At 38.8% G+C, this 12656-nt stretch overlaps 2 protein-coding genes across 2 annotated transcripts in view; one reads left to right on the forward strand and one right to left on the reverse strand.

Annotated features, from left to right (window-relative positions):
• Nucleotides 1-3512, forward strand: part of LOC118793540 (cytokine-dependent hematopoietic cell linker) — an 8785-nt gene extending 5273 nt beyond the window's left edge. Inside the window, exons 6-11 of the mRNA XM_036551760.1 lie at nucleotides 629-704; nucleotides 880-911; nucleotides 1412-1512; nucleotides 2257-2334; nucleotides 3016-3171; nucleotides 3369-3512. Coding sequence (XP_036407653.1) covers nucleotides 629-704; nucleotides 880-911; nucleotides 1412-1512; nucleotides 2257-2334; nucleotides 3016-3171; nucleotides 3369-3512 — 587 coding nt within the window. The remainder of the gene's footprint in view (nucleotides 1-628; nucleotides 705-879; nucleotides 912-1411; nucleotides 1513-2256; nucleotides 2335-3015; nucleotides 3172-3368) is intronic.
• A 2572-nt stretch (nucleotides 3513-6084) lies between these two features.
• On the reverse strand, nucleotides 6085-9142 carry LOC118793295 (zinc finger protein 518B). Its single transcript, XM_036551415.1, has one exon. It carries the CDS (start codon nucleotides 8861-8863, stop codon nucleotides 6188-6190), a length of 2676 nt encoding a protein of 891 aa, XP_036407308.1. The 5' UTR covers nucleotides 8864-9142; the 3' UTR covers nucleotides 6085-6187.
• Between the last annotated feature and the right edge of the window lie 3514 nt (nucleotides 9143-12656).

Raw genomic sequence — 12656 nt, forward strand, 5'->3', positions numbered from 1 at the left:
TTCGTTTGTTAATCAAATACATTTTTATACAGTGAATTTAAGATGAACGATGTTTTATGAACAACTGATAAGTGTTTAATAACTCATTTTGGTAGAGGGAGTATGTCTAAAACCATAAAAAAGTAAATGAAAAAGTAATAATAAACCATTTAATTTATCCCCACAGGTCAAGAGGACAGAAAAATGTAAGTTAAAATGCAATCAGTGATCTAAATGCAAGATAACAATCAGTCTTATTCACATAATCATCAGGACCAAACAGCACCATATCTTGTGCTCTTCAGCAAATACTACACGCCATTTCTAATCATATTCCGAGGTGAAGACATTAAACTTGTCCCACTCTTCCTTTTAGGCAATGGCCAAGAGACACTTAAAAGGTAAAATACTTGCTCTTAAGTATGCACGTTGCAGCTGGTGAAATTATATATGGATGGTTTAGTAATATCACCCTAAAACATTCTAATTTCTTGCTGTATAAAATGCATGTATCCATACATTTGCTAATACAAGAGATATAAACCTGTTCATAGCTATTAGTATCCTCAGTATACTGCACATCTTTGAGCACTAAATTTTTCACTTAATATGTTAACTATTAGGTAATAGTGACTCTGATTTTCTCAAGGAATGAAAAGAGAAACCCCTCCCCTCTTTTCATCTTTCTCCCAAGACCTGGAATTCTGCAAGGTCAAGGACTCACGGTACAGCGCAATGACCGCACCAGACCATTCTGCCTCAGTTATAATACCACTGACTCCTGCGTTTGGTTCTGTAAACGTACACACTTGTGCTTTGCGTGCGTGTAGTCAGTTGTATGAAATTTTCTTTATTTGTAAACGTTAATACTACCTTTTTTTACCCCTTGAACTCTATCAGGTCATTGCAGAACCCGTCACATCATTCACCAGGTATATTTTTTTTTGTAAGTTTTAAGGGTGAATGGTGACGTGAGAAAGACTGAGAGGCCTGTTGTAATTATTATGCATCCTTATGGTTCTCTCTACACTTCATATATCCATAGTCATATGAGAGAAAAGAATTCTTGATAGAGATATAGAACCCTATATCAATCTCCATTTAGTTCCTTAATGTCAATGGATGTAGTAAATGATTTCCTACTCTTTAGTATTTATTATTTATTTATAATTGTTTAATTCGAAAACAGACATGAGGGGGTATTCAGTCTAACCATTATAGCGCTTTAATCTTAACTTTTAGTAAAGCATATTTTTTTTACCTGTTCCTACCCTTTTTTTTCAAATTTCAGTCACCATCAGGCTTGAGATAATGTATAAGAATCTGTCAGAAATGTTAGAAATGGATTGGTGGTTCTAAGTTAAGGACAAAGCAATCAGAATGACTGCCCTCTCCCTACTTTGACTGTGTTAAAAATGCTTGCATTTGACAGCAGGGGAAAACCACAAAGGCAAGCAGCGCCATCATGAATGGCCGCAGACCAGAGGAGACATGAACAATTACCGACACGTGGCCAAACCCAGGCCGCCCCAGGTGAAGCCCCGCACCTCTCAGACACACTGTGTCACCAAACAAACAAGGCCACACCCAAAATTCATTTTAATAAATCTCAAAGCCAATGTTATTTTTGTGTTGTCAGAAAACTGAAAAATTGCTATTGCAACGACACAGACACACACACACATCAGTAAATCATTCATGACTGTGAAGATGGTAGCAGCTACATGAAGAATTGGTATTAAATCAGATCTCAAATCAGAAAACAATGCTCAACTGATCATGCAACTGCTACATCAGGAGACTACAGCAATGTGAAACACAACGGAGAAAGAGAAACAGGAGCTGTGGACTGCATGACCCAGTCTGAAAGTTTTCTCACTCACCTGCACTGCCACCAGCAAGTAGAGGGAACTCCTACAGCTATGCCAAAGCCCTACCCTCAGGAATGCGGGGGTGTGCATCTCTTATCAACCTCAGATTTCTGTCTATTCGTACTGAGCTCAGGAGAATATGACACTACAGAGCGTCTCCTTGAAGCGGAGTGGCCGCACAGGCCTTTAATGCCAGAAGCACAATGTGCACAGTGCAGCAACACTTATGAAGTTATGAAGGAATGTGGGCCTTTTGACCCTAAAACAAAGACAACCCACATGAACCGAACAATGAACAATGACTGTGAACAACATCAGCAGTGCAGATACAGATGGACTTATTATAGACTGTGTTTGCATACATTGTTCGCTCACGCAATCGTTTTTTTTTTTCCTTTTGTTCCAGACGTCAGACAATCGGAACTGGTACATAGGTGCGTGTGAAAGAGTGGATGCTGAGCATGCTTTGCACTTAATGAATAAGGTACCTGTCCTTACCTGCATGCATTTAATGCACGTTAATGTCCTAGTGCATCGAACGTGACTATATCTCTTATACACATTTCACGTGCCGTACCAGTCAGGAGTTTGGACACACCTGATTAAGATAACGGGAAACATGCATTGTAAGACTGAAATTCTTTTTTAGACAAATATAGAGAGTTAATTTGAGGCCTATGTATTGATTACTTTCCAATTTTTTAAAATTTTGAATTAATTTTTTAAAAATTAAATTTTTTATATTTTTGGCTATTTTGAAGAATCTAAAATATAAAATAGTTGCTTGTAACACTTTTTCACTGCGTAATTCCATTGGTTTTATTTAATAGTTTTCATATTTTTAATATTATTCTAAAATGTGGAGAATCATAAAAATGAAGAAAGAAAAGTATGTCCAAACTTTTGACTGGTACTGCATGTGCGTAATATATTGATGCTATGTGCTTAGCAGTTGCTCCAGTCCAGAGCAACTTGCATATCCTAGAATTCTTTGTTAGGAATTTATATAGCTGGATGCTTACTGAAGCACTTCTGCTTAAGTACCTTGCCCAAGGGTACAACAACAGTTCCCACTGCCTCACACACATCACTAGGTGTTTTGTACAAATGTTCTTGACATATTTGGACTTGTTTTAAAATATTTCCCCTTCCATCTCCTGTATAGGATGGAGCATTCCTTGTGCGGGATCACTCCAAGTGCACAGTGAAGGAGCCCTTTGTCTTATCGTTGTTTTACAGTAACAGAGTTTTCAACATTAAAATTCGTTTTATAGAGAGCATTCACAAGTATGCCCTCGGGACCGGATTGAGGACAAATGATGTAAGTGGCTTTTTTTTGCAAAAACTAGTCAGGTTGTGCTTCTAAACTATGGAACACTAAACGTATAGCTAACAATACGCATTATTTGTCATGGTTTTAGTTGTGAAACCCAAACATCGCTAATGAATGCCCTGTACATAGCTACTCATGACAATAACCTGTGTTTCTGCACAACTTTAACCCTTTTTCTTCATCAGGTGTTTGACTCTGTGGATGAAATCATCAAATTCCACATGATATTTCCAATAGTCCTAATCAATGGAAAGGATCAATCAGTACAAAGGAGATGCACACTGACACATCCCCTCACTAAGGAAGACTTTGATCAAATATTAGGTTAGATCACCTCAGTGAAATGTTTGGAGTTCAGAATTAATGCAAAAAGGGCTGATTAGCCTTCCTTGCTGTAAATACTTCATTGGACCTACTGTATCTGACTTGACTCAAAAATTTGCTTTAATACCCAGGGCTTGTGTTCCCACACTTGAAGTATAAAGTTTGTCATAATGGTCACAAAATGTTTTAGACATATACTTAAGTACAGAATTTAATTTGTCTCATAATTAAATGAGTGTAAATATATACACACACCGACATTTTACAAACATTCTTCTGCATGTATATTGTGTTTTTGCTAACACTGTGCGGTTTTTTCATTTGTCTATCCTTGTGCATTGTAAGGTATCCTTTGTTATTTGAACTCAGTTACTGTGACTCGAGCTGGTTGTGCCTTTTTGAAAAAGTGATCACACTGCTGTTGAGATAACCAATAAAGCTGACAGACAGTTTAAAATATTGGTGGCAATGAATATATCTGATTTATTAACACCATAAAAATATCATATAACAGGAATTATAAAGCTAAGAGAAAATAGTCAGTGCTAATAGACAGTTTGATGACAGAAATTTATGCATCATAAGAAAGCAAACATACACTGCAAAAAAAAAATCCGTACTAATAATTTATGATCTACTCATAACTAGATCAGTTACCCCAGAATAAAAATGTTTCATGTAAAGTTATCATGAGAAAAAAAAAATTACCCTTACATGATTTTTCCTTCAAGATGTTTACTTTTTCTTATGAAGATAAGTAAAATTGGGATTTAAAAAAAAAACTCCTTTGTAAGAATAATAAAGTATATCTATTACATTCTTATTTTTGAGAAAATGTAAAACTGTTTTCTGCAGAACATGCTTACTGTTCAGTAGTGGTGTGTTGCTAACATATAGCCTGCAGTACAGTAGTGTGCTGTTCAGTATTAGCCTGTTCTCTTCAGAGATCACCAATATAACCATCATAAACATATCCAACTGAAACAAATAAAGACATATTCGTAACTTCGACAAAAACCCTGTTGACGCAAATCCCAGAGTGATTCATTTTTAGCAGGGACGGCAGATCGATCTCGCAGGACAGACAACCAAACAACAGTAACGGGAGCAGGGCAGAACTTGTGACCAATGTTCACTTATTTCAACTTTTGCTGTAGCACGCTGTTGCTTTGCACATTTGGTAGTCTGGCTGAATGGAACTGCAGAACAAATAAACATCTGGTTGTCTAGCAACTGCACATGCACAGGCTTTTACCGTTTCACGCAAAAAAAAAACAAAACAAAACTCAGTCTTTGATTTGCAAAGTGATTGCCGCCCCCTGCTCATTTCTCCTGATTAGGCCAGAGGTCTGATGGTAACTGTTAGTTTTTCCATCGTGTATTAATGCGTGTGCATGTCTGCTGAGATTTAACCTGCGTCACACACACCCTGTAACATATGCTAAAAGTTAATCTGTAACATTATGTGTGCAATACTGTTAAAAAACAAACAAATACACCCAGCACCCTTTACGTCAGTAAGCTCAGCCTAGCCCAAGCAATAATGCAGTTTACTATAGCAGATATATGGTCTTAAGCTTGGCTTTATACAGTAACCAAAGCACAGTAGTAAGTAACAACATTTAAGGGTGTCTTAGGTAATGCCACATTAATATCACAACACTTATCTTTAATCATGATTAGAACACACACATTATATTCTCGACCACAATAGTTTATCTGTTAAAAAATTGTTTTATGAAAGAAAGCTAACATGATCTGACCACATAGGGGAAATACAGTGTTAAGCTTTGACTGGATTTATGTTCCCAGCAGGAACCAGGATTGCTGGCATCCTTGACATTACCAGCTGACTTGTCTCTATAACTGTGTGCCAACTCTGTTCATGTGCCATTTGTTTCCACCATTTTCTTTCATAGATTGTACTGACCTGGTAGCTGAACACTGGTCTTTGTTTGACATTTTTACAATGAATCAATCTTTAATGAAATCCATATTTATACAAAGATGAAATTTAGTTAACACTTATCCCTTGAACAAACCTGTGCGTCCCATGGCCAGAGCTGGCAAACACTGCATTATGGGATACTTACAGAAGTCATGACACCATCTCAATGACTACAGGTGAACATACTCAAAAAATGTCACACATTGTAGAAATTCCATCTGAAGTATGTTACAGTAACATGTTTTTCACTTAATATGAAAAAACCTTATAACAGCAGGGTAGAAAAGCTGTACACATTCTATACCAGTTATTGAAATACTAATTTCTGGTGTTGTAAATGGACACTTTCTCCACCATTTCCAATTTGGAAGAATATTTACAAACCATTAACCTTGTTATTTATGTTTTATATACATCATCAATTCCAGCATGTTGTTTTAACAGGCACACAATAAGTGCAGTTGTCTTCAGTTAAATCAGTTAAAAATCAAGTTTCACAACCTGGTTTGCCTAGACAAATTTTAACACATAAGTGTAGCCTATACACACAATAAAAAAATTTGGAAACATATTTCACAGAATATATCTGACATGTTAATTGCTTTTTAAATGCAACATTTGCACTGGGGTTCCTAAAAAACAAAGCTGTATTCAAAATAACTGATCTTGTTAATTTATCTAGTTTTAATCCTCAGCATCCATTACTATTGTAGAAAACATCCATTCACCAAACTAGCACTTCAGGGTCTTCATGGGAAAGTCTCCATAAATGAATCCCACCACCTGGTAGTTATTTTGATGGGTCTTCTTCAGTTTCATTTTTAATGTGTGCCTTGTCAGGTCTGGCTCGGCAGGTGATTGTTGAGTTGTTTTTGCTTGCCGTGAATGACCCAAAATTGACCATGCTCTTCTGGAGCTTGAACAGTTGCGAAAGCTGCTGTAGGATGTAGTCATGTTTTGCAGATTAGTGTCCCCCTCCAGAGGATGTAGATTTGGGTGGTTAAGGACAACAACAGGTTGGTTAGGGCCAGGGACTTTAACCGGTTGGTCCTCCTTCAGTGGAACAAGCCAGAGTCTGTCTGCGTCTGCTTGAGTTCTGCTTGGCGTTTGTGAGAGCAACTTTATTTTCAAGGGCTTGTGTTTTTTCCTTCTTTTCTTATGCTTGGACAGTCTCCATCCATGAGTTTCCTTTCCATCAGCTAGCAAATCTGTCTGTGGCCCATCTACACAGCTTTCATTTTCTGCTCCTGATCGCCTCCTTTTCAGTGAAAGCTTGGGAACTCTGTTTTGGCACAAGTGATCCGTGTCGGCAGCATTCCGTTCATTTAATCCACAGAAAAGGACTGGCCTTGGCATCCAATCTCCTTTCACTGCCGATCTCCCTGCGGCAATCTTGGGTGTAGAAGACGACTGGCTGTTTGAGTCAGAGATCTTCAAAACACTTCCTTGAGATGCAAGTCCAGGTGAAGAGTCCTGGTGTGGTCTCTGGCTTCTTGAATCAGTGGGTGTGTGCACTGAAATTTTGATGCTCTTAACGGTGCATGGAGGGCTATTTTTCAGCTCAGTCTGTGTGGCATTTTCACAAGAGAGACTTGGAGAGTTCACCTTTACACTCTCTGGAGTCTTTTCCATCTCCTGATTGGTTGCATGAGTGCAACTCGCTTCTCCTTGTGAGCATCTACAGTTATCAGTGACAATCATCAGTGTTGGCTCATGTGTGGATAGAATATTGTTTGCATTCCCCTGTTCTGGAACAGCTGATGTGCTCCCCTTCAAAGCACAAACCTCCAGAGAGACTGCAGAAGGCTGAGGATGGTTTTCTGGCTTTTTCACTGTGACCCTGTCCAAACTCTGCTCCCAACTGAGGCACCCTGGAAAATCCCCAGGGCCAACACTCATGGAAAATACTGACGAAATGACGGGTAGCTCTGCACCTGCCTTAGTTAAACGTGGATGGGTGTCTTCATTATCCTTTTGCAGAACAGTTTTACCCAAAGTCTTGGGAATGGAAAGACTATCTTTCCCGTTCAAATGACTTCCAGAGGGAGGGACAGAGTCACTTACTGGAATGACTGGAACATCAGTGACTCTTTCCTCCTTAGGAACAATACAAGATGAGAGTCCGCCAACTTTACCGGCTTTCACGGATTCAGCAGGACTAGGACAATTTGGCCAGGTGGCAAAATTCACACTGCCTCCATCTACTGAACCTGGGTGAGCCCTGAAAGGAACCTTGTGCTGTCCTGAACTCTGTGATTTACAATCTCTTTCATGTCTCCTCTCATTCCTTTCTCCCATTTGTTGTGCTCCAGGGCAGGCTTCATTCATGGTTTCACCAAGCTGCCTCTTGTCATCCACAGGCTCCTCTTTTACAGCCACCGGAGCCGTCCTTGACTGATTTTTCAATACTAGATCACGACAGCGAGGCACATCCAACTGCTTTTGTGTCAACATTGCATCCCTCTTTTCTCCTGTGGGCTGTTTTGGGGTACAAGGTCCAGAATGGATCGCCTTTTTCTCCTGTGGAATGACACTGCACCGAAAGGTGGCTTTACCTGTGTGGTTGTTCTGAAAAGAAGCTCTCCCAGTGTTACTCCCCAGATCTTTCACACAAGATTCTTTTTCCGTAGAATGCTGTGAGACTAACTTCAGCTCCAACTCCTTGGTGCCGTTGACTGTTTTTACTTCCACAAGTTCAACAAAACAGCCAGGGGGGATGGTCATTTCTGGTGGGTAAGCGATAGTCAAGGGTTTGTCATGCTGAATGGGTTCATTTAGAGGTGCTAAGAGCTCCACCTGGACTTTGGACAAATCAGTAACCTCACTTGTCTTTTTCCCGGCACCGTAGCTGACTGCTGTGTCATTGCTCCCACCCACAGTTTGCGTCCCAGCATCCACATTGGAATATGGTTTCTGCATGTCATTTTCAGGGGTGGATACACTGAGGATATGTGGGGGCTGCTTTCCTAAGTGAAACCCTTTCTTCCCAACTCTGTACGATGCCTTGTCCACAAAAACCTGGTGCACTCGTTGGGTGTGCTTCACAATGTAGTCGTTTCTCACTGCCCCGTACGGGCAGAACTGGCACTTGAAGGGGAATGTGCCAGTGTGTTTGACAAGATGGCGCTGGGATTCGCCTCTGGTGTAGGAGACGTGATTGCAGTAAGAGCAAGAGAAGGTCATTTCTGCATGCTGCCACATGTGCTTATGAAATTGAACAATGTCTCTGGATGAGAAGCGACATTTATCACAGCAGAATTTGTCCAGGCCTTTGGTCTTTTTCTGTAAAGGCCCAGCTTTTTCAAAAGTTTTGGTCTTCTTAGCATTTTCCACGAACGAAATGAAGGCATTTTGATGTTGGCTGACTGGATTCATGTCTGCAGAATTATTCTGAGGTGCATCTACCATTATGAAGCAGATTTTTAGAAACCCCTTTTCCCCAACTATTCTATACCCAGTAAACCACGGGGTGAGCACGTTCCGTTTCAGAGACACAATCTTCACCTCATAAGTCCTCTCACTGATATCTTGGCATAAACCCTTGTGACCATAATGAAGTCGTCCCCCAGAAGCAGAAGTAGAAAAGGAAATGGCATTGTGCAAAAAAACACAGCTCACATCCTGTAGACGTTTTCACAATTGTCCTCTTTCAGTGCTTTCTTTGATAGCCTTTCGCAGATCTTAGCATAAGACTGTGTCATGCTTGGAACAGTGCAATCTGTTTTGTCCTTTCCTCCACCTGTATTCAGAAGCCAAAGAAAAAGAGGGAAAAATTAGCAACTTTCTTATGTGTCACAGTACGCATACAACTTACGTTGAACCATTTGGTAATGCTCAGGATGTTCTAAAGCACATCTCAAAAAATGGCACATCCTCTTCTTTAAGTGGTTACTTCTACATTGAAATAACAAAGCTATGTCTGAACAGTAATTACTTTTTTAATTATTATTTTTTTTTATTATTATTTTATTTTTTAACATTTTCCTAAATATTTAAGGAATTTAAAAATTCTTCTCATCCAAGTGATCTCCTTAACACACATCTTTACACATGGCCTCTTCATCTCCTCTTTAGATCTCCTCTATTCAACCATTTCCTCACAGCACATACTGTATCTACTTTATGGGACCATCTAATAACCCAGGATTCTTCCTGTTTACAGTCAGCTTCAGAGCTTCCCGAAACCAAGCACACTGGTTTTTACTTCCATCTAAAAATGCAGTTCCACAAGTAAAACAAGATGTTATTTAATCTCTTGTCTGAATTGGCCATTTACAATGACCTGTCCTCTGAAGCTCAGCAAAACCGAATTCCCGGTTCCAACTGTATGTTATTTTATAGATTTGTACAGCAACTGAATGGGGGGGGGTCCAATCATGTTTATGCCCCATTCACTCAGACACATTTTGTTTGTATCTTTAAGACCCCTACAGTTTACAATTGGATCACTTAATTTTAGGTTACAAATAACAAATTTACTATTAGTATTTTAAGGAGAAGAGTTGTTAAATTCAGGGTTCAAATTAGTAATCTGAAGGTAAGATTTATGACATTAAGTATACTGCTTATGAGAGTCAGTGTTCATATTTCTAAAACTGAAGGCTCCAAACAGTAACTTGATCTCACCATCTAGAGGGGGATTTTTTTCTTTTTTTTATCAGTAACTGACAAACTAAAGATGGCTGGAGATACTGTTCACCTTGGTGACTCCTTTCCTCTGTTCAGCTCTTTAGTTATAGTGAATTAATCTGGATTGTCAAAAACTGCTGATTTCCAATAAGCTACCTTAACAATACTGAACCGGAATGGCTTGAATAAATTTACATTTGTCATTAACTAACCTAGAAATGCTGGCAGACAAGGGAACATAACTGTAATACATTAACAACTGTAATACATTAACAAATGTTCAACTAGTTCTCACACAACTAATGCATTAATTTTCCAGGATGTGTAGCAATGCCTTTAGAAAAATGGTACATATGCTTGATTGACTGGTTGAACAATATACAGAAGGTATCACACAGGGATCATGAAGCACTGAAAATGTGGTTACTGAAACTGAACACCTGAAAACACAAAACAAGTGGCAATGAGCCAATACTATCTTTTACTAAACCAAGTGGGAAGTCAAAATCATGGCAGCTCCTAAATGCATCTTTTCTATATCTGGAACAAAAGCCAGCGCATACAGAGGGTCCAAAGATCCGCTGTTAACTCCATTAGATTTGAGTTTAAATAAGAAATCAGAACAAGCCTTTCTCTGTGAAACCAGCCCCATTAGAGGCATTGCTAACTGGAGTAGCCTACTATTCTTTTTTTCTAGTTTTTGCCAATCTTAGCTTCTTATCCTGCTTAAGCCATGGTGCCATCCACATTCCTCTAGAGCTTCAAGAGATAATTTGCTCTGATAACTCAAAAGAACTCACAGGACATCATACCAACATTTACTGAAAGATTATATAAGGCGACTGTAGTCAACTGTGCTTACTGGACTTCTTTAAATGTCCAACCAACCACACACCTGTCATAACTACACTGAATATCAGAAAATTCAAAGCACTTTAAGATTCAAAATATATAAAATTATAAGATAAATGAATTTGCAGGCCACCACAATAATGGAGCCATCAATAAGCTGTAACTGCACTGAGACTGTAAAAGTGACATAGATGAAAAGTTACAAAGCCTTACAGGAAACCTGGTTAAAATGGGAAGACTCATCCCATGTTAAATTCATCTCATCAACCTGAAGATAAAAACATCAATTTTGCCTCAGCGGTTAAACAAACTGCACTAATGTATATGAAAACACTCCAGAAGGCTCATGCCAAAAACAGGCCTGATTTCACACAGTATTGCCTACTCAGATTTTTTTATTGAAATTTTAATTTTTATCTATTACTGTGATTGCTTTAGTCACGACGTTTGGCAAAAATGCACTGTTTGCTCACGTGTAAACTCTAAAACTCATCTCGAAATTGGTTCATCTTGATGACCAATGTCGTTGCACATGACAAAGACTCCCGTTTATTATACAAAAAATGCTATCGTATCCTCCAAACGACCTTCATCGGAGCATACATAATGTAGAAAAATCACATGGTTAAAATGTATTCTGCTCTATGTTAGGTCCCACAGGTGTTCGTAATTAAATAATCAAGGAGTCAATTCAATGACTATTAGAGGGATTTATGGATCAGACTTGTGGTTCTCCTGGAATTACGCCAAACACTGTATCTACTCAGTAATTACTCAGTAAATAAAAGTAAACACATTTTTTTGCAATTCAATTCACAATTTGCAATTATATGATTAAAACATTAGCCATTACCCAGATTCTTTTTTAAAACTTGATTTTTATCTGCAACGCCCCTGCAAACAACACGAATGGACGTTGGAGAGTGTTTTTTTCTCCCACATTTCAAAGACTGTTGCAGATGAGATGAACCAAGATATTTAACGATGCATTTAGGCACTGTAATTAACCCTGGAGAAATGTGCTAAACAGTACGACTTGCATCATTATCAGCATTACTTGCATAATCACAGACACTAAGTCATGACATCAACCACACTGCAAAACAGACGCTTAACTGACAGCTTGACAGCCACAAAAGTATAAACTTTGGTTCAGACTAATGCGAAAGATGTAGATTAAAACAAGAAGTGTCAGTGTGCATGTTAAAAAGTTTGCATTCAGCGGGCACATCAATTAATTGTACTAGTCCTACAGCTTCGTTTCGAAATGTTGAGATCAACTGCTTTTAGCGTACAGTTCAAAGAAAGGGGGTTTCATCTTGGGAATGCGGTGATCTGAAACTAATCTAATTTCATATATTTTAATTTATTTTAGAGAACAGCTCGGAGCAAAACGAAGCTCAACATAACTCCTGGGTCAGACCTGTCGCCACTAGGACTAAGCACATACTAATGCATATAACTTCACTAGCACATTAAAATTCATTTACTGTAACGAAGGCTGTATACCTGCCCAGCTAAAACGAATGGAAACCGCATCCGATCGAAAAACTCCTATATATAAGCGGTTATATACAGCGGTTTTACCCAAACCATAACCATCTATCCAACCAGCTGCATGATCTACCGTTAGCTCCGTCATAAATGCTCTGATACACGCACTGAGTGCTGTGTGATTTCGTGCAAACGAACGCGATTTAGTTCTGACTAACCTTGATTT

The sequence above is a fragment of the Megalops cyprinoides genome, chromosome 18 (genome assembly GCF_013368585.1).
Source record: "Megalops cyprinoides isolate fMegCyp1 chromosome 18, fMegCyp1.pri, whole genome shotgun sequence".
Lineage (NCBI taxonomy): Eukaryota > Metazoa > Chordata > Actinopteri > Elopiformes > Megalopidae > Megalops > Megalops cyprinoides.

Bases quoted from the DNA above. Each gene is read 5' to 3' on its own strand.
- LOC118793295 (XM_036551415.1), bottom strand. From the start codon at position 8,863: ATGGTAGATGCACCTCAGAATAATTCTGCAGACATGAATCCAGTCAGC.